At 29.0% G+C, this 21,982-nt stretch overlaps 2 protein-coding genes across 8 annotated transcripts; one reads left to right on the top strand and one right to left on the bottom strand.

Moving 5' to 3' along the window:
- The first annotated feature begins 139 nt into the window (after positions 1–139).
- LOC145185732 (AP-4 complex subunit beta-1-like) lies at positions 140–11,357 on the top strand. Of its 7 annotated transcripts, none has more exons than XR_016455301.1 (20): positions 140–435; positions 529–655; positions 761–936; positions 2,368–2,498; positions 2,828–2,880; positions 3,207–3,301; positions 4,382–4,475; positions 4,645–4,768; positions 5,162–5,288; positions 5,414–5,509; positions 5,608–5,839; positions 5,978–6,105; positions 6,265–6,430; positions 6,582–6,655; positions 6,771–6,848; positions 8,552–8,633; positions 9,808–9,863; positions 10,084–10,172; positions 10,797–10,935; positions 11,010–11,357. XR_016455301.1 is itself a non-coding variant. In XM_090096823.1 (20 exons), the coding sequence occupies exons 1-20, from the start codon at positions 392–394 to the stop codon at positions 11,157–11,159; spliced, it is 2,199 nt and encodes a 732-aa protein (XP_089952949.1). In that variant the 5' UTR covers positions 278–391; the 3' UTR covers positions 11,160–11,357. The 7 variants fall into 7 exon arrangements, 2 of the variants coding, with proteins under 2 accessions (XP_089952949.1, XP_089952950.1); XR_016455303.1 differs by having other exon boundaries at positions 171–435; positions 10,823–10,935; XR_016455302.1 differs by having other exon boundaries at positions 278–435; positions 8,599–8,633.
- Positions 11,358–15,284: 3,927 nt separating this feature from the next.
- Positions 15,285–20,849, bottom strand: LOC145185258 (dolichyl-diphosphooligosaccharide--protein glycosyltransferase 48 kDa subunit-like). Its single transcript, XM_080061118.2, has 8 exons — positions 20,483–20,849; positions 17,432–17,542; positions 17,230–17,316; positions 16,998–17,101; positions 16,552–16,740; positions 16,291–16,442; positions 15,813–16,191; positions 15,285–15,691 (listed from the first exon to the last, which is right to left on the bottom strand). The coding sequence occupies exons 1-8, from the start codon at positions 20,622–20,624 to the stop codon at positions 15,536–15,538; spliced, it is 1,320 nt and encodes a 439-aa protein (XP_079917244.2). The 5' UTR covers positions 20,625–20,849; the 3' UTR covers positions 15,285–15,535.
- Between the last annotated feature and the right edge of the window lie 1,133 nt (positions 20,850–21,982).

The following is a 21,982-nucleotide window of genomic DNA, read 5'->3' on the forward strand; positions in this document are numbered from 1 at the left end:
TGTTCTTATTGCTGTAATGTTATTGCTTTTCTGAGATTTTTTTTTTTCCAATTTTGATTTAATTTGCTTTTCTACAATTTTCTTTTCAATTTTTTTTTTATTATTGACTGACATGGGTGCAATTTATAAAAGAAGTTAAATGTACTTATAAGAGTTGCATTTCTGAATGTAGAAAAATATCAAATAAAAAAAGCAAAAATTTTTACTAAACAGAAATCAAAATATGTGTGTGTGTGTGTGCGTGTGTGTTTGTGTGTGTGTGTGTGTGTGTGTGTGTGTGTGTGTGTGTGTGTGTGTGTGTGTGTGTGTGTGTGTGTGTGTGTGTGTTAATGTGTGTAAAGTAAAAATAAATTAGGATAGAAATTGTTTTAAAATTAATTTTTTTTTAGTAATGTCAAAATCATTTGCAACCAAAAGTGAAGTGTCACAACTCAGGTCACTTTATGCATTTATTGATATAAACTTTTAAATATATATATATATTATGTATATGTGTGTATGTATATATATGTATATATATAAATTCAGGTTGCAGTTAATAACAGCCTGTTCTAAAAAAGATACAAATGGAACAATAAATGCACTGAAGCAAATAATTATTTGCATGACTCAATCTATAGATGTTACTTCCCTGCTGCCTGATATTATTCGAGAGGTTTTAGTAAATTCTTTTCATACCTTTTTAATCACCATTTATTTTGGTTTTTATTATTCTTAGACTATTTGAGTTTATTTTATTCAAAAATTGTTTTTTTTTAAGGCAAGTGCTACCGCAAATTTGGTTCAAAAAAAGCTTGTTTATTTGTATATTTGTACATGTGCAGAATCTAACTCAGACTTGGCTTTACTTACTGTAAATACATTGATTAAAGATGCACTTAATGATGTTAATCCCATGGTCAGAGGATTGGCATTAAGAAGCATGGCAAATATGAGGTAAAGTTTTTGTGCTTCTAAATGAAGTAGTATTTAAGCTGGTCAACATAAAAAAAGAATGACATCTGAAATATTGCCTAATGTAACCTAAAATCTGAAATACTGCCTAATTTAACCTAACCTTTGATTTCTCATGCTTTGTTTTTAGAAAATTTAACAAAACATACAATTTAAAATTAGCACTAAATGCATAACAGTAACAATCTTTTAAAGTTTAATAATTAAGTTAAATATAATATAATTATTATTCATCAATAATATATTTATTAAGTATCAGGATTTATACAGCGATTAATTGAAATTGATCCTAAATGCTCTTTTTTACTATTATTTGAATTGAATCAAAAGTTTGAATTTCAATTTCAAGGTTGAAACAAAAAATACAAAGTGCAGTATTAGTCTGTTAATATACATTTACTCAAAACTTTTGATAGCACTACTCATCAACCTAATGTGTTGTCTCTAACTGTGCCCAGAATTTTGAAGAAAATCATAGTGGTAATGCAGGAAGTGAATTCGATGACATGATGGAGACAAATTTGTGGTATGCATTGAGTTACTCTTAACAACATCACCATATGTAGAAGACTTGACTCAGGTCTTACAGATCCATTTGAACAGCTTCCATGTATCCAGTTCCAATCCTTAAAAGCTTTTCTGAAGCAGCACATTATAGTAGGTCTTCTTTAATTGAACAATATGTGATTTTGATATATTTGATTAACAATGCCTACATATTAGGAAATCCTTCTGCAACAAATGTTTATCCTTCAATCAAGAAGCAAAAACTTTATCCTTTAATAAAGTTTCTTAGATCATTAAACTCTTCTTGAATAAATGTTTGCAGATGTTTTTCTACATCAGGAATGTAGTCTGGATCAGTTGAAAATTTTTGTTTTCTGCCAGATGTATTGCCTCCATTTTTTCTTTCATAGAATCAACTCTGTGTTTTGGAGTAACAGGAAATGGAAATCTGTCCTCATGTACTGGTCTGATTGCAGGTTACAATGGATGATCTTGTGTTCTTTCTTTGCAGAAAGTACAAACCTTTTCCACAAGTATTAACAAAGCAGAAATCTGTCTCTATTATTGTAACAATTACAGATATTGTTTTACTTCTATTCAGCCACTCATATAGACCATTTGAGCACAAAGTACAGTGATCTTGTGGCACTTAAATCCCATCCTATTTGCCTTATTATTGATTGTCAAAACATCCAAAATCCCACATATATTCATTTTTATTTCAGAAACTAAATGTATAAAAGTAAAACTTTATACAAAGTTTTGTGTTCAAGATACTTTACTTAGTTTACCTAGGTTGTTGATGAAAAAACCTTTTTGACCAGTTTTATTGAAAGTTATTATAAAAATGATTTTTTGCTAGAAAGATTTGTTTTATTGGTTAGTGTTGATAAAGTTTTTATTTAGAATAAGTAATTTGGTTGAATACATAAAGCAACCTCTCATGTCTGGACTAAAAGATATGAGTAGCTATGTAAGACGAAATGCAGTGATGGCATGTGCAAAACTATTTAAACTTGAGGAAAAAGTTTTTGAAGGTAGGTTGAGCACTTATAGTGATAGGTAGATTTTTGTACTTTTAAATATTCCTCATCAGTCCTTATCAGTTCAAAGTGGTAATTAATTGTTTTAAATGATTCTCATCCGTTTGGGTTCAAAGTTTTTTGCTTAAAGTACTGATTGTTTTCCACAGGTAATGTATGACTTTGAACTGTAAATGTTTAAAATATGCAAATATAAATATTTTCTGTTTTCATCTAAACTGAGTATTTAGATAAACAGAAAATATCCATTATCATTTTAACATCATATTTTTGTTTGAAGGTAAATTTACTTAAAAGAAAAAACAGAAATGATTCGTATTTAGATATGAATCTTACCAGTGTGCTTAAAGAAATGATGTTTGATGAGGATCCTCAGGTATAACCTATGAATATAGTTTAAATTTTCTTTTTGTTACCAGCTTTTAAGAAAGCATTTTTGTTTAATCAAAAATAACTTAAAGAAACAACAAAGTTGACATAAGCTTTTGCTGATAATATAAAAAGGCATATTAAACACAATATACTATGATAATATACTGTAATAACAATTTATAACCCTCAATTTTGACAATTTATTACATAATCTTTAGCTTACATAGATAGTTACTTAAAGTTTGATTAACATAAACTTAAATAAGATTTGTTCTTTTTGATTTTCTGTTCATATTTCAGTATTTAATATTTATTTTATTTAAATGGAAGGTTTCCGCAAATGCTTTTTTTGCACTGGATATCATTCTTGACAGCTCTGATGATTATTTGCTACAATCAGAGGTTGTTACTTTTTTCCTTAAAAGGTAAATCTATTTTAGTATCTTAAAACCTTCCTTTATTTATTGTTTCTATTCAGTTAGTTTAAACAGTTTAAAATTGTTTTGTGAGTTGTTTTTGAGTAAAACTTTTATAGTAAATAGAAATTTGAAATAGATAAAAAGAAACCTAAATGCATCATAATCTGTCAAGATTTGTTGAGAGCATGAGAGTATAAAAGGCTGGCTACCTTTAAATATATGAATTATCACAAAACCATGTATTGTAATCTTGTCAACTGTCACAAAATGTTTATTTTAAACATATAAATCTAGTTTGATTTTTATTTTATTATCACATCACATGACTGTTACTTGACTTTAGTATCATTGTAAATTTTTTTTTTTGCTTTTTTTTCTTTTTTTTTTTTTATAGTTAAATTTTACTTTTTTCATTTGACTTACTTAATTCAAATGAATTTATTTGGATACAAAAAAAATACAGACAAAACTTTTTAGAATTTCACTTGTAATAGAAAATGAAAATAAACATTCAAATCTTCCATTACCTTTGTCAACCATACTTAAGTGAAAATTCCATACTCTTATCACATAACTCACAGTTTTAATTTTTATTTTGTCCAATTGCTGTTCAATTATTTGTTTCATCAACTTCAAACTGTGAGATTGCTTTGCCTTAAGAAATGGCTCTAGATTCCTCAAATACATTTTCCAAGCATAAATAATTTTAAAAACTTAGAATAGCAAAAGAGGACATTTTGCAGTACTGATAAAGAAATTACAAGAGGGTGGAATAAAATATCAGACTGGTGAAAATTAGCATTTATTTTTTGTTTACTTTTTACCAGTATTTTTCTTGCACCCTTTTGTTGTTAATAATAACACTAATAACAAAAATAAGGAAAAATATTGGTTAGAAATATAAGTTATTATTAAAATAAGAGTTTTTATAAAAATTTGTATTGTCTTAACAGGACTCTATACAAAAAATCTCCTTTTGACAACTATTTTAAAAATGTTCTAGATGCTGTAATCTACAGTTATATGAATGAGTACAGTTAAATCTTATGATAATTTTTTGGCATAAAATTCGGGCATTTATTTTAGGATATCACTGTATAATGAGTGGTCACAATCCATGCTCTTTCAGCATTTTTCCAAATACAAACCAAAAAATGAAGATGAAAGTTTAAATGTTTTAGTAAGTCTAAATCTTTTTTTTTTTTTAAATTTTCTATAATTTTAATCAACCAATAAATAAATCACTTTAAATAGTATAATGAGAGTAATGTAAATACATGATTACAATTACAACATCTTTGTAACATACAAGCATTACCCTTTTTTGATTGTTGATTTTTTTTATATAGAATATGCTAGATTCATTTCTAAAACACAGAAACCATGCAGTTGTAATGGCTGTGGTTAACATATTTTTACAATTTTCATCACAACTGGATTTTATCAAAAGTGATATATTTGAGAGAGTTCAAGGTAAGAATAAATTTAAAAGAATAAATTTAAAAGCCTAATAATTATCACTTTAATAATTAAAAGTTTAACAGTTGTCACTCTTTTTGTTGAAGTACAATGTACAAGTGCAAAATATTTTTTCAATCAAATATTTTTAATAAAGTTTTTTGATAAAATAGAGATAATTTTAAATGTAAATCAGTTTATAATAATGATGCTGGCTTTAAACATTTCAAATAATATAAAAATTTTGTTTTTGATATGCTTTTGGTTATTTGCTAGCTTTTTATAATATTTATAGTTTAAAATCAGTTTTTTTCTAATGAATAATGTTTTTAAAGAAGCATTAATAATATTAATACAAATACATATAAAAATGTATGCAGTTTTTTCAAATAGATTTTTATCTTACAGCACCCATACTGTCTATAATTTCAACATCTTCCCATGAAGTGGCTTTTTCAGTTCTTAATCATGTGTCTGCGTTGTTGAAAATGAACCCAAGAATGTTTCATAAAGATTATAAACTGTTTCTTTTAAGGTTTGTTTTTAAGCTTAATGATTAAACTTAGTAAGGTTTTGGAGTCTCAAGAACATAACATTGTAAAAGATCATTAGTGTTGCATTTTGTGTTGTTACTGATGGTATTGTTTTTTGTTAATTTAGAAACAATGAACCAACTTATTTGCAACTGAAAAAGATTGAAGTTTTAACCAAAGTTGTTTCTGAAGGAAACTTGAATGAAATTTTAGCTGAACTAATGTAAGCAGAAATTTCATTCTATTTTACTCTTCTCCTTCTTTTTCTACCCAACTTTCACTGAAATTAAAAAAATTTTGGTAATATATATATTTTTAAAGGAAACAAAGAACTGCTTCCTGAAATTAAGTCTCATGTAATTTGCTTCCTTTGATGTTTGAAGAGAGCACGCACATGATGTAGATGCTGAAGTTTCTTATGGGTCTGTTAAAGCTCTTGGAAGCATCTCACTGGCTTTTCCATTTGCATTAGAATCTTGTTTGAACTCATTAGTCTCTCTATTAAAGCTGGATGTTGATTACATTACTGCAAATGCAATAGAAGTAATTCAAGGTAAGCAGCTCTTATTTGATCTTTTCTTACCTTCCTTAAACAAACTACTTGTTTTTTTTAATAAGATAATTCAAAGAACTAAAAATCTGTTTGACTGTCAAAAATATAAGTTAGACTTATTTCAAAAATCTTTTTCAGATATTTTGTCTCAAAATGTATCAGTAAGTTCTTTTGTCTTGCCTGAATTGGATCATGTCTGGGATCAAGTTCAAAATTTCTCACTTGGTAAAGCAGCAATAATTTGGATTTATGGAGAGTATGGCCAGGTATAATTATTAAAGTAATATATAGAAATGCTAATAGTAGACATGCTGAAATGTTTTGTTTGACCTTAAACAGTTTTATCATTTAACATCAAAAACAAACAAAAAGATTTAAATGATATATATATTTGTTTTCTTTGGAATTTTTCTTTAAACTAATAGGAAATTGATGCAGCCCCGTATCGTTTGGAGACTTTAATAGATCATATAGAAGATGAAAGCTCCCCTTTGGTTAAGTTAAATTTACTTACTGCTTCAATGAAACTTTTCTTCAAAAGACCCCCTGAATGCCAAAAAATGCTTGGGAGATTTTTAAAATACTGTTTAGGTAAATTTTTCTAGCTTCTTGGTACTTTTTTTATGTTTTTTTAAAAATATCTATCTTAATTACATTAACATTAATTCTTTTACTTAACTACCAGTTATACTTAAGTTAACCTTTGGAAATTCTTTTCTTTTTATAAAATCTCTTTCTTTAGAGTCTGAATCAAATTTTGATATTCGTGATAGAGCAAAGTTTTACTTTTCTCTCCTAGAAAATAATTTTGAAGAGGTGTGTTTAATTTGTTTTATATCAGTTCTTTATAAAACTCATATCCTTTTTTTTTGTTTGTTTCCTCTTTCTCTCTCCCCTTTTTAACACAAATATTTATTCTGTTGTTTGTTAGGCACCTAGAATTGTTTTATCAGAAGCTCACCCCACCACTAATGTTAATGCCAGTCTTTCTAATGAGTTATATGAACAGGTCAGTTGAGTTTTAAAATTATGCTGAGGTTTTAAAAAAGTAATAGGGGAGTTGTATGTTTTATGTTAAACTTTTATATAATTTATAAAAAGGAATTAAAGTACGGATTCTGTCACAAAAAATGACAATATTGTTTTGAATTGGTTTCGTATCAGAAAAAATTAATTGTTTTGAATTTTATTTTGATTGTTTACAATCAAAAACCTGTTAAAAATAACTGAGAAATAAGTTTGTTGCCTGATGTAGCCCTACTTCTAGCAATGGAATCCAAATATGAGGAGATAATTACTTTGCTCCACATAAAAATGCTATTGCCACAGATAATGACAGGAAGCTCATCAGGTCAATAAGAAAAAAAGCAAAAGATCTCAATGTGCATGAAGCAACAGTAAGAAAAGTCATCAAAAAGAATATTAACACCAGGTTATTGGCCAGAACTAAAAGTTTCTTCTTACTTACTGTCTTTAGGCTCTCAGGCTAGAATGTTCCAAAGAGCTCTCTCATATGTTGAAGAAGTTTTTTTGTTCTCAGACAAAATATTTTACTGCTGATCCAGCCAGCAACAGCTGAACTGACCATTTCATCACCTTGAAGAATTTCAAGGACATTCCTGATACTGTCAGATCATTCATTCAAAGTCTACATATCCTGCATATTTTTTTAGATTTGTTATCTCTTCAGGAGAAAAAATGCCACCTGTCTTTTTTAAAACAAGCTTGAGGGTGTTAAAGAGTATGTTTTGGAGCAAGTTTTGAAGCCTTGTGTATTTCCTTGGATTGTTGCCACCTCTGTCTCATAAGAAGTTCCGTTTTTTCAAAATATCACTTCCTGTCACACAGTAAAGACTGTACAGACCAAGATATCTAAGACCATGAGTTTTTAGCCAAAGTATGTCTAGCCACACTCAAAGGTTCTGTGCTCAAAGCTCTGTTCCAGAATTAAAGCTGTGATAACAGCTGAGATGGTCGATGTTTAAAAAACTTTTCATCATTGTGAAGATAAATAGAAGTTCAGAAAAAAATCAAAAACTGTTGTTGTTTTTTTTATGCAATTTTAGCATTAAAAATAATTTATATTGAATATTTTTTTATTTTGTGCTGTTTAAGATGTTCTTTTGGAATAAATTTATTTTATGAAAGCAATTTTATTCCAAAATTTGTTTTTATATTTATAGTTAATATACTTTTTTTTTGTCTGTGTTCTTTATATTCTATGTTAGAGTTTAGTGAGACAACATCTTATGGTGTTCATTAAATATTATTAGTAATATTGATTTTTTTCTTTTTATAAACACTTCATAGTCAAGGTATATTTACGTAAACTTGACTTCATTTTACTTGTAAAAACATAATTATAAATATTGTTACAATTGGGGCTTACTGTCCCAGCCATGAGACAAGACAACTGAGGAGGTTATCTTGCATTATTAAAACCTTTTCATTTGTGAAGTTGCTACTAGAGGAAATGTAGAAAGTAGTAAATTCGTTTTATTTTAAACTTTTTGTGTTAATAGTGTACCAACAAGTAAGTGGAGCAAGATTTAAAAAGAAATAAATATTATTACTGCACCAATATTTTACTATTGAAGTGGGTCCCACTCTACCCTTTACTATATTCTTTTCTTTTTTTTTTCTCTCATCTCTTTTCTATTCTTTTTTATAACAAAAGTCTAATTTCTTATTCTTTGTATTTTGTTACTGCAGGATTTTCTATTTGAACAGTTTAATTCACTATCCATTATCTACAATAGATCAGCTACAACCATTATTGGTCAGAAAAAAAAAGGTATCTTGATATAGTATTTCTCAGATAAGTTGCATTACATATATTAGTTACATTCCAAATTTTTATATATGTTCATGAAATGTTCTTTTACAATTAATTTGTCTTAAATGTTGACATCATGTATAAGAGTGTATGTTATATTAGTAAGAAAACATTAAATAGTATGAATTATCTTAATACAAATAATAATTTATCATAAGAAATTTTCACTGGATTATGGTCACCAGCATTATTAGCTTGTAAAATTATTTGAACTTAAAAAAACAGATTAAAACTAACTGATGCCAGCAGTTGAATGGCTTCTTTCTTTTTTTATGTAAAGATGGAGTCCAAAATTTAAAATCCAAAATTGTATCTTAGGTAGGATTTTAAATTGAGAGGAGGATTTAATGTTTTTATAATTTTAAAAGCATTTTTCTTCATGGTATTGTAGAAAATATTCTGCCAGTATGACCATGAATGAAAGACCTATAGGATCAGATTTTTGAATTTCTTCGTTCCACAAAAAATACCAACAATGTAAACAGAGCTCTATAAGCTTTGTTTCTGATATAGTAAGCTTGATAGAACATTATAGGAATCATCTTTATTTGAATTAAATGAATGCAACTGCTCAAAAAAAATATTTAGTTACAAATTCAAACTCAGCAACATCTAAAAAGTTTAAATGAGGGAAACATCAGTCTACAAAGCCACCCATAGTAAGTTTTGCTTGGAAGAAATAAAATGAGAGAAGACTAAAACACTTAAAGAGGAGACAAAAGAATTTGAGCAAAAGGTCTGTCTAGCTCTTGAAATATTGAGGTAGCAATGTTCCCCTTTAAATGGTGGAATTAATCTTGATAATGGACAGTTTGTTAAAACTAAATTTTGACTCCATTTTTCACATTTTTACATAAAAAAGAAACGAGCCATTCAATTATTGATGTCAGTTAATTTTAAGGTTGATAAAAGAAAAAAGATTTTATTTGAAAGTTCAAATCACTCTGAAGAATAATATAAAATTGTCACTTTTTTAAAAAAAAAAACTTGGTATTGTTAGGTACTAAAAAAGACTCAATAATGTTAATAGCAAAGCTGTTAGTGTTCTCATATTTCTGACATAAACTGTTTTAAAAGTTGTCTTTGAAGTATGCATATTACTCTGATGTTAAATATTAAAATGATCTCTTAGGGTTTAATGTGAAGACATCTGATTCTTATAAAAAAGTTCTTGTTGCTGATCTCTTAGTGAGTTTCATTATTTCTATATCTTTATAATTTTTTTAATAATCTTAACAAATAATATATAACTGTTAATCTAATATATATATATGTGTGTGTGTGTGTGTGTGTGTGTGTGTGTGTGTGTGTGTGTGTGTGTGTGTGTGTGTGTGTGTGTGTGTGTGTGTGTGTGTGTGTGTGTGTGTGTGTGTGTGTGTGTAACTTTAATTTGATAAGCTTACTTAAGGGTGTGGATGAGAAAAAGCTCTCATTATCTCCAGAGGATTCCCTAGATTGTAAATCCTTTGAAGAAATATGGAAAAGTTTGCAACACAGGTATTTTTATTAAGAAAAATTCCTTTTTAATTTATTTCAATAACTGATTCTGGATTTGCCATTTACAATATCACTTAAGTTGAGAATATCAAAAAAAAAAAGAGACCAGCAATTACCATTATTTTTATCCTGCACTTTACATTTTAAAAAGGGAACCAAAATTTACAGATTGTACCACAAATATGAAAATTGTTTTACAATCCAGAAAAGCAATTCTTATACCAGAAAAACAATTGTTCCAAAATTACAATTCACTGAAAATAAAACAAAATCATAAATTTATCAAAAAAACAAACAAAAAAAGACTATAAATTGTAAAGATAATTTAACATTCTATTTAATTCCTATTGAATAGAATGATAAATTATCTTTACAATTTTTATTAGAATAATACTTTTTGATATCTCATTTTTCTTTTACAGGCTTGATTGTAGTTTTTTCTTTTCATTATTTTCACAATTATTTCGATATTTTCGTTTGTCCTTTTTTTAAAATTTTGTCGAGTATTTAGAAACCTGTTAAAAATTAAAGTTGGTGTTGTAACTGTTTTTTGGTTGTGACACATAACGAAATTTAAGAAAATATTTAAAATTTAACATGTTCTTCGTTGCTAATATTTTTTAGTGAAAATCTTCTGCACCATTTTTCAGTCTGTCCCTTGCATGAAGACCTCGTATCAATTATGAAAGACTTTTGTATACACAATATCGCTTTTAGCCCTAAAGAATCGCCAGATTGGAAATTTTATTTTTATGCTCGAGAGGTAATTAGTTGTCTTATTTATTTTTTAAGATTTAAATCTGAAGTAAAATAAAGATTTGGTTGCTTAATTTTTAGAGTTCTACTGGTTGTTTAATTTTTATGGAAATGGTCGTACGACGTTCAAAAAGATCCTTAGAGATAACTCTCAAGTGTGATAATGAAGAAATTTTACACGATTTTTTGTTGCTTTGCGGAAAGATCCTGCATGAAAAACTGTCAGTTTAAAACATGTCATAAAACTTTTCTGAATTTGGAATTGAATGGAGAAAACGCCGGTTTCGATTGCTCTTGACAAATTTAAGCCTAATTTTGATTGTTAAAATATATTTTTTCTTTCATAAGTTTTATGCATGCTTTTATGATTATTCGTTTTTGTAAATACGATGTACTGAAATAAGTAGGGAAATTAAATTATTTTGATAACCAGTATAAATTTAATTTAAATCAACATATTTAACTCGGTCGTATACACTTTGCAACAAGTGCTAGTGAGAAATGCAACTCCAGATATCGGCTGAGTCTCCTCCGTCTTGTAATCTTAGTATAACGAATCGATCCACATATCGTTTGGGACTCAATTTTTTTACTGATCTTGTTTTTTGATTGAAGACCTCAGAATTCGATTTATCGCTAAAGATGACTTTGCTCCAATCTTCTACGGTCCAGTTAAGTCTTTCATTTTCACCTTTTGAGCCTATTCGTGGCTTTGTGCAATGTCTTTCTAGCTGCTTGATAAGAATTGATTCTTTCATTATCTTAAATCCTTCTAACTTTAAACTTGCCATTAAACTCACGAGTAAATGTCCTGTTGCTAATTTGTAGAGTTTTCCCTTACCTCTCAAATGAGGTAACTTGCATTTCAGTCTGCTGTCTAAGGTGGCTTGCCAGTCCTTGGTAACTTTGACACTATTGGTTGAAAAATTGTGAGACAACTATTGGTTGTCTCACAATTTTTACCTGTCGTTCGAACGCATTTTTCCGAAATATTAGGCGTTGTACTTATCTCTCAGCTCCGTTTACCAGTTTACACCATACCAATAATTTGCCATTGAACTGCTTTGGATATGCTTTTTCTGGCCATTATTTCTGCGAAAAATGCCAATTTAAAACCCATTGAAATAACTTTCAAAGACTTTTACTTTTTGGATATAGGTCTCTTACTTATAGTAAGTTTGGCATTTCAAATTTTTAAAAATCAATCTTAAGTGATTTTACGTAAATTTTATTTTCCGCTTACGTCTATAAATATATATATGCAGATTTGTTTGGTCTAATACAAATTAACAATTTTTTTAAAATCCAGTTATATTTTATATACAAAGAGCTATATATATATATATATATATAACTGCTGTGTATATAAATTGAAAACAAATAAAACTTGAAAAATGCGTGTATCATGCTAATTAATGCAATATATAGTCTTCATCAATAGAGACGCCGTGAAAATTCAAATGCATTGAGTTTCTTATTTTGACATCACATATGACGTCAAATTTGCTATTGAAAAAATTTTCGTTTGCGAAATTTAAATCAAAGCGCAAATCTATTGCACAGAAGTATTTTTTATAGTAAGGAGTTTTTAAATTTATCATGCCCATGCGGCTGAGAAACGGACGTTTGTACGAAGCTTTTGAAAGCGAGCATATCATATTAAGAGATGGGAAAGTTGTTGATACCATTCAAGCAAGACTATTTAACAAAGTCTACTTTTTATCGTATGAAGGAAACAAAAAAATTAGTTATGTTAAATCACACTACTTCGCGATAAATGAAATCCATAACTCTCACAAAAATGAATACAGAATTGATGGAAAAGAAAAATACGATACTCCATCAAGAATTAACAAGTTAAACACTCTCGGAATTCTTTTATTGAGTAAAGTTTTATGGTATACGTTGCTATCGTTTCTAGATTCCTTCAAATCTTCGGCAACTTTGCTTAAAAATGAACTTTCCTCATTCTTTACAAAAGTATTTAAACGAGCCATTTTTATATTTGGCTTTTTTAAGTCTTCGAGTAAATACAACCACGCTCACGAAGTTTTTCGGAAAATTTGTTTTATAATTAAGATACTTTGGTCCGTAATAAGCGTGATTTTTATTGTTTTGCTGCTGAGATCATTTGCCAATCGTGTGTCTAAATTACCCCATCCACATCAAGTTGGATTAAAAAGTGGACACGAAGTTTATTTAAAACCAAACAACGAAATTTTTGCCTGGCATATTACGCCGAAAAGTGCACAATTTGTTGAGACATCCCCAACATTTTCTGACAACTTTCCAGTTATCTTGCATATCAGAAACCAAGGATTTATTGATTCTCACAGTAGAGTTGATGTGTTTCGCTCTTTGGCCTCAATTGGTTTTCATGTGATAGCTCCAATAAATACAAATTCTTATAAACAAATATTAGAGGCATGGACTGTTGTGTATAAAAAAGCAGCTTCTAGTACACCCAAATACTTGTGGGTAGATCGAACAGATATGTCGATAGTTAAAGAACTAATGCAAGAGGCATGTAAAATTGGATTTCCACCGAACGGTGTTATTTTGGAAACACACAAAAATGAACTAACTACAGCCCATAACATAGAAGTGTGGACTGAGTCATGTGAACAAGGTCATTTTAATTATTTAAGATGTCCAATTACATTAAAGTCGACAGCAAGTAAAGAGAAGGACATTTTGTCTTGCATGGATTTCATATTAGCAAGTACAAACTTTAGGGCTCGTTATTAGATTTTATTTTTATTTTATTAGAGTTCACTAGTCTTTTTTTTTATTTTTGATAATTATCTTTTCAAAGATGTTGAAATCTTCAATTAATTGTTCAAGTAGTTTTTATTTTGACTTTCTTTGCGGCTTTACAGATTGATCAGGTTAATACCTGTTTGCAGATTGATCAGGTTAATACCTGTTTACTTTGCTGACAAATCTTGATAGATATCTAAGTATATCTAAATCGATTTTTGCAGATTATTAACGCGCTATATTCTTAAGCATTATTTAGCTTTTTAGCTTATTTTCATAACTCAAATGAGGATTATTTTAAATAGCCGCGATCAATTAGAAGGCGAAGATTCTTCGATTTAAAACTAGATGTACTTAAACCAGTATTTAAAGGGTGGGTTTTTCCTTCTTTTTTTTTTTTTGTTTTTAAAGAGGGTTATAAAATTTTATGTCTTCATACTCAGTGTTACAACGTGTCAAAGTTGTGGAACTTTATTTTGTTTCCGAAAAATATGTCGTTACAGCACAAAGAATATACCATCAACATTTTAATAGTACCATAGCTCCTGGTGCAAAAATAATAAAAAAACTCAATGACCCTTTCAGTATGTTATAAGCCATAAACTAAAGCGAATCAACCTGTTCGGAATCAAAAAGATATGGAGGTCGTATGCGAAAGCGTCAACAATTGCCCATCTACTCATCGACGTGCCATTCAGTTAGGCATCAGCAGAACATCACTAGGATGCATTTTGAAAATTGATCTAATGACGTTTTTTCAATTGGTTTCAAGAATGTTTTCCGAATGATACAACACAGCAGCAACAATATGCTACAATAAAGGTTTATTCAACTTGCTACCGATAACGCCAACTTTTGAATAATCTTATTATGAGCGACATTTCCATTTAAAAGGATAAGACAATAAATAGAATTTATAGAGAGCGATAATAGTAGTTGTTCGAGAACTTTTTAATTACCAAATAATTTCAAAATACAAATTTCACTTGGCCACATCGAAGACTTGACGGCCCCTGATTTTTTATGGAGATTTTCATTAAGGAAAGAGTTTACATGAACAAACCAAAAACATTCGGGAAGCAAAATATTCGAACAGAAACTGTATATTTGAAGCAGAGAGCGTAGCACAATATAATGCAATCTAATTTCGATTGTGCCATTAACTACCAACAAAAAAATAGAAGTTAATTAGGGTGTAGATTTAAAAAAAATTTGATGAATTAAAATTTCATTTAAAACAAAAAATTTTAAAACTACGAAAATCGCATTTTTAATGTTAGTCCGAGTCCCCTGTAGAAAATGGTTTAAGTATTGGTTCGGATTTTCGCAGACAGACTAGGTCAATAGTTAAGAAAGCCACGGTTAACTCCTGGTTGTCGCTTTGAAAACCTTTCCCTCAATATTTACGAAAATTAAAAACTTGAGAGAACTTGAGCAGAAGCAAAAGAAAAAAAAAAGTGCATATTATTTTAAGATGAAACGACTATAACTATAGGTAACCGCTGCAAAGATGGCGTCATCCATCTTTTTGCTCAGCCATTTAGAAACAACGGCAAAGTTTTGTGTTACTCCTAATGTACGAAAAAATATAAAGACTTTTCATTCTATCAAGTCCATTTCTCCTTTTTCAAAAAATTGAATAATTTACATATAAAGCCAAAATGGAAAATAGATCAAGATGCCATAACCTGCTTAATCGTTCGCTAAACATGCAGTCGTAACTCAGAAAGAAATATAAATAAATCCAACGCTCAAAAACAATCGAAGATCAAAATTAAAAACTGAATAACAACTACTGCAGTAAAAAAGCATTAAACATTAATTGCTAACTATTGCATAAACAAAAACTATTCATCTTTCACTTTCTGGTTGTCTTTGTGATGGAGAAAGACAACGCTAAAAATGCAGATACCAACCATCATGCTGAAAGCAGACGCGTAGTAAGGATATGCTGATACGATGAATCGTTCATACTGTGTGTGCTGTTTTGGACGGACAGAAACCTTAATATAGAAAGTTGATAATTAAATTTTACATCATCAAACATTTTACATCATCAAACATTTTACATCAAACATTTTAAAGAATTCGAAAGACGAATAAATTTTTAAACGCATGACAAACCTGAGTTGAGCTGAATAAGTATGTGTATCCAATTCGATCATACTCCACTTTGAATTTAAAAACTCCGTAAACATCCGGTAATTGAAACTGCACACTAAACACACCATTCTTCGATGGAGTAAGACTCGTTCGAATAAAGGGATCAATACGAAAGAATTCCATTTGAACATCTTTAGCCTGAAAAGGTATCCATTTACCCTTTGAAAGTTCCTCTATCTTTATATTGTAAACAACTTGCTGATTGATAATGTAGGCATTGGGTGGACGCACTTCTCCAACTAAGTGGTGATTTACTTCACTTACACGAATAACACCATGAGATTGAAATGTCCAGCCAGCAACGTCTAGTGCAACCTTCATATTTCCAGATTGCAAAAAACTAAAAATATTATTTATTTTTGATGATTTTTAATAATAGCTACAAACAAATTAATGTTAAATAAAAAAAAGTTCTAGTCTACATCACAAAGAAACGTACAACTTAGAGCTTGGCTGAGCAGCATTTTGTACACCAGACATAAAAAATTTATCACTAAAGAAATCCAATGAACCACAAAAAACAACGCGAGCATTATTTCTAGACTGTTGTCCCCCAATTAATAATGTATTCTTTCCAACAGCTAATGGATACTAAACAAAATTTTTTTTACTATAAATAGTTAAAAAAGTCTCCAAGGCTAAAAGAACAGTTCTTTTATCAATTCAATGTATTTGAGATATACCAGAAAAAAATTTGTACCTCTGTAATTTTTTCATCAGGAAAATAAGAGTAAGCTGTTGAGGAAGCTGTTAAAATTTCTAATACAAGAGGATTATCTGAATCTGCAACCATGCCAACTCCCTTGAACAGAATAGGTGAATCCACAGATGAAGGAAGTAGTACTTTTGATTTGATCAAGTTAGATGATTCTGCCAAAATAGTTGTGTGCTAAAAATATTTATTGAAAAGAGATTGATACAATCAATATCAAAAATAAAAGATGAGAAATAGAAGGAATCACTGTTTAGAAAACATAGCATTAACATAAATAGAGTATTTTTTGCAAAACAATCAAAAACTGGGCTATGAGCTATTTTTCTAAAAAATTTTTTAAAGGTGAATCCTTTCCATCTGTCACCTTGAAACAAATAGCAAACACAATCTAGGGCTTACTAGAATTATAGCACTTAAAAACAAATATTTACTGAGCCATCATCAGAAGAATCAAAGTTGTGGTGGTCAATCACTGATGTCTTCTCTTCATCAAACTCTATTCCACAATCACTACCAAGTTCTCTTATTGGTGTACCTGAAACAAATGTTTCAAATTTAAAAAAGAAAAAGACTTACAAGAATTGTTAATACAGAGAAACACTTCATGATATATATATTAAAAAAAAATTATTCATTAAATGATAAGCAAACAGGAAAACATACCAACTGATGAGCTGCCAGCCACTAACACATTTCCACCATTATCAATAAAACTAGTAATAGCTGCTACATCAAGTGACCCACCAAACTCTATCATAAAAACAATTCATTCATATTTAACATTACTTGATTTCAAACCTTTTTTAAAATATTTATTTTTAAAGAGAATCTAATTTTCCAAAACACTTTTAATGATAACATATACCTTCAACAGAAGGTGAAAATACGACCAAGTTTTTATACAAATATTCTCCATGCTTCATCAAAGCTAAACTTGGATCATCAGCACTTTTGAATACCAGCTCATGCCCCAACTCTACATAAAAAAATAGCTCTGATCATTAAAGATTTTTTAAATAAACTGTTTTTTAGACAGATGATTTGTTTCTATTTTTTTTTTATCTGTTGTTAATAGAAAATACCCAAATAGTAATAAGTTAAGTTCAATAACTTTGATTGCAAAAAATCAGTTGATTATAAAGCTGGAACATTTTTTGAGTTGTTGTGCGTGATTATATAAAGTGACTTTTAAACCAACTGACAAATTTTGACTAAGTGCTAATAAATGTTTAAGCACCTCAAAAATATTGGTGCACTTTATTTTAACTATTTTCTACTAAAAAATATGGAGATCAGTGTTAAGAAATGAAGAAGAGTTCTTTACTGATATTCAGTCGGGATAGAGATAATTATCCAAATAGTTATGGCTTATACTTAGCTATATTTGGGTATGAACTTTTGATGAATATAGTTTTATCACATTAGTTTTATTTTACTAATAAAAATGAATATTTTTATTAATAAAATAAAACTGTGATAAAACTAATGAAAAGTTCATGTGGAAAAAGAAACAACCTTGGGCCATCTTTAAGTCCTGCTTAATGTCCAACTATAGTATATAGAAAGTCTAAGAAAGTCTGGATTAACTACAAAGAAATGTTTGCTAACATCAGAATGGGCAGAAGGTGATCAGTAGTAAACATTATTATTACTAGTATTCATACAAATAAAGATCAGGGCCTGAAATAACACCTGATCATTGATCAAATGCTTCCGATATAAGATTATTGTCCTAATATAATTGAGTTGGAAAGAGAGTTTTTTCCCACTTGGGAGTTCTATGATTTTCTATGTTTTAATGCATCAATGGTACATTATTCTCTTGAAATTTCCAAGCAACTATATAAGTGAATACAGGTGATACACTTGACATAAGATCTCAAGATTAGAAATCCCATATTTTTCCCATATTTTATATGAGTTCCAGCTTGGTCATTCTGGTGGTAAGGCTGAACATAACATATGTCAAGTCCAAGGCCAATGCAGCATTACCAAATGCACTTGTCAAATTTGTTTTCATTGTTTTTGTTACAATGACATCCAACTCAAGGACTGTCCAAGGTCTGGTCATCCAACTGAAGTTGATTCTGAAGCAATGTGCAAACTGGTGACAGAAGATCCAAGACTCAGTAGCCACTGTATAGCCTCCACACTCCGATATTCTCACACATCAGTGATGCACTTTTTCATGGCTTAATTATAACATGGCTGGTGATCTGGCTGTAAAGTCATGATTGCTATCACACATTTGGCATCTTTATCTTATCATTTATGCTCTTGTAAATCCATGTTGTTAGAGGGGTAATGGCAAAAAAAAAACTATTTTCATTTTCTAAGCTTGAGCACAAAATTGAGAATGAAACCATAAGAAAAAGGTGGCTATGTTGGATTCTCTATAAAAAAATATCCCTTCTTAGAATCTTTTGCTATAGAACAATCTTGTTTTATCTTTAAAATTCTAAACCATCAACAAACTGAAGTTCAAAAACATAATTAAAAAACTCACTCAGTTGCTAGATAATTATTTAGCTTACTACATTTGTTTTTACAAATTTCTTATAATAAGAAATTTGTAAAAAGAGTGAATGTAGAAAGCAGAACAAATACAAGACATATCATGTCTTAAAAAAACTTAATAAATAAAAAGACCATTGAATAACAATTTTATGCCCTGTGTAATATTAATATAATTGTTTGCATTAAGGACTAAAATTTTTTTTTAAAAAAAAAAAACAGCATCAAACACTTCATGAAACAGTTTACAAAATTCAATTTCATTATGAATTTCATATTTTTTTCATTAACAGTTTTCTTTTTCTATATGCATTATGTATATGAAAGTATTACTCTGAAAGCTTGAAATAAGTTTAAAAGTGACATACATTTTTAAAATAGTTTTTATGCAAAATAAGTTGGTAGATAAAAAAGCAGCATACAAATTTGATAGATATTCTGTAAAAAATGTTTTAACAGAGTGGCAGATATTAGATAAATAAAGTATATCAAGATCTGATAGTTTTTACTGTCATTTACTCTGCCCTATTTTTTTATCCTTTGATACACAAATCACTCACATTATTTTTGTGTGCAAGTTTTTAACACTAGAGCACTTTTGCATCTTCATTATTGCAGATTGTAAAAGATTTTTTGACAAATGCAAGGCAATCTAATTTTAAATTGAAGAAGTTTTATAAGACTAACACCATTCATTTTCTTACTTCAAGCAATATTATTTTTAAAAACTGAGATGGTTTTCACAACCACGGTGAATTTATTTTTAATAAGATGTGAAAGACTTTAATGAACTTTTAAAAGTGTACAAACAAATGTAAGAACTATTTTAATATAAACTTTAAAAAATAATTGATAAAATAGTTTCTAAAAAATTAGTATTTCAATTAGTAAGCATAGTAGATAATAGAATTTTTTTTCATAAAAGCATTTGTTATAATAAGAAGCATTTATTTTTTACTAATTTAGGTCAAAAAAAACTAAATCAGACTGATTGAGTCTGATTTAGTTTTTTTGACCTAAATTAGAGTAATATTTATGACCAATTTGGATCCTGCCATAAAAAGTTCAAAATGTATAGTTTACTAGTAGAAACAGTTATTTATCTTGCATGTGCCAAACCTTGCACACAGCAAAATTACTTATCGGCAGTAGAAAGCTATGTACCTTTTTATTCGGGGATTAACTATCACTTTATTGTCTGAATAATATAGTAGGACTATAATGCATTATTGAAATTGTTGTTACTTAGATTTTTATCATAGATTTTTCCTGGTAAGGATGACTTGATTTCAGAATACCTATTATGTGAGACCAGTTTTTTAAAAGAAAATTGGCATTAACAGAAATTGAGCATATGTAAATACTTTTACCATCTTGTGAAGATAACGAATATAAGACTTACCACTGAGTTTGGTGAAAAATATTGAGTGTGTTTCTTTAATATTAGCATTATCTAATAAAACTAGAGTTTTGCTGTAACTTAATGATATAAGGCTAGCAAAAAGGACAGAGAGAAGGAATTGACACGTTGAGGTAAGTGCCATCTTGGTTTCCCGATAAGAGACGACGACAACAATAAACCCACAATGCTGTATCGTAAAATTTGATTTACCAAACTTTGTTTACGTTGCGCAAGGATAAAATCGTTTTCCGTGACTTTGCACCGCATGGTGTAAGCAAGTCAACAAGTTCAACTCAATGATTTATACAATGGTATATGCAATGATATATTAAGAATAACTAGATGTCTAACTGCCGTCAATCGGTATAAGAAAAAGTGAAGCAAAAATCGGCCATTATGGGGGGCAAAATGTTTACGCTATTTATCAAAACAAAACAAATACGAAGCTTTTGATTTGTTAAATTTGCCCCCCATAATGGCCGATTTTTGCTTCAAAAAATACGTGGAAGTTAGACATCTAGTTATTTTTAATATATCATTGGGTATATGTTAACAAGATATCTAACTCGCGCTTCCGCAGTGAACCAAATTTTTTGCTAGCCAGGTTTGTTTTGCCAGCCTGAAATGACACAATGATAAATCAAAGCAAAACAAAAATGAATTATTGTCAGTTTAAATAAAACAGCTACCGGGATTAAAAACTTTAAAAACTTGCTTCACTTTTTCTTACGAAGTTTTGTGAAGTTAGACGTCTAGTTAATATATATGATTGATTCATCTTCATAGTCTGTTGGCTTATTTTACAAAAACTCAACATAAAATTATTAATAGTAAATGGAAATTTTCAACCAACCTGTATTAGATAGTTTAAATTTAGTTTTTCACTGCCTAAGTATTATTAAGCGAAAGTTTATGGGTGCCTTAATCTATTTAACAATTAAAGCAGATTGGGAAAAAACCCAAAAATCGTCAACAAAGCTACTGAAAATCAAAATTAATTTTTCTCATAAATGATTTTGTCTGAAAATATTTTATTGACCCTTGAAAATATTTTCTCATGAAGGGCCTGCATAGAAAAGGTGATCACGTTCTCGAATTCTCATGAGTTCTTGAATTCTCATGAATTCTCGAGTTCTTGAGTTCTTATGAACGTTTAGGAAGTCTATATTCTTAGTGATATTTTCTACCTGTGACTTCCATTCGTGACAATTGTTTGATATTTTTTTTTGCCAACTCAACTGTTTTTAAAATTTGAGAATAAGGTGAATTTAGATCTAACTCTCAAATTTTTATGAAGTTCATTTATTTATTAAAATCAAATAAACCATATTTTACTATCATCAACAGCTCATAACTTTTTATGAAATTCCGCAATTATTATCTTATCTTTACGCCATACCGTATTTTTGATAAATCTTATTAATGCTACCAAAACAAGTCAATCCTAGTAATTCTTCACTATATAGTGATCTCCTTTGTCATGTAAGCGAGCTTTTTAAC

This window comes from Hydra viridissima, unplaced genomic scaffold (genome assembly GCF_058129835.1).
Source record: "Hydra viridissima isolate aposymbiotic clone 2 unplaced genomic scaffold, HvirCarnegie_v1 scaffold_9, whole genome shotgun sequence".
NCBI classification, from domain to species: Eukaryota; Metazoa; Cnidaria; class Hydrozoa; order Anthoathecata; family Hydridae; genus Hydra; species Hydra viridissima.

What these genes read in the sequence shown, in the direction of transcription:
- LOC145185732 (XM_090096823.1), top strand. Translation starts at nt 392, where the DNA reads ATGTCAAAATCATTTGCAACCAAAAGTGAAGTGTCACAACTCAG. An exon ending in TGTTTGATGAGGATCCTCAG is followed by an intron (nt 2,881 to 3,206) that starts GTATAACCTATG and finishes TTTAAATGGAAG; the next exon opens with GTTTCCGCAAATGCTTTTTT. An exon ending in TATAAACTGTTTCTTTTAAG is followed by an intron (nt 5,289 to 5,413) that starts GTTTGTTTTTAA and finishes TTGTTAATTTAG; the next exon opens with AAACAATGAACCAACTTATT.
- LOC145185258 (XM_080061118.2), bottom strand. Translation starts at nt 20,624, where the DNA reads ATGGCACTTACCTCAACGTGTCAATTCCTTCTCTCTGTCCTTTTTGCT. An exon ending in ATTTTCACCTTCTGTTGAAG is followed by an intron (nt 17,317 to 17,431) that starts GTATATGTTATC and finishes TTTTTATGATAG; the next exon opens with AGTTTGGTGGGTCACTTGAT. An exon ending in GGCTGGCAGCTCATCAGTTG is followed by an intron (nt 17,102 to 17,229) that starts GTATGTTTTCCT and finishes CATTTGTTTCAG; the next exon opens with GTACACCAATAAGAGAACTT.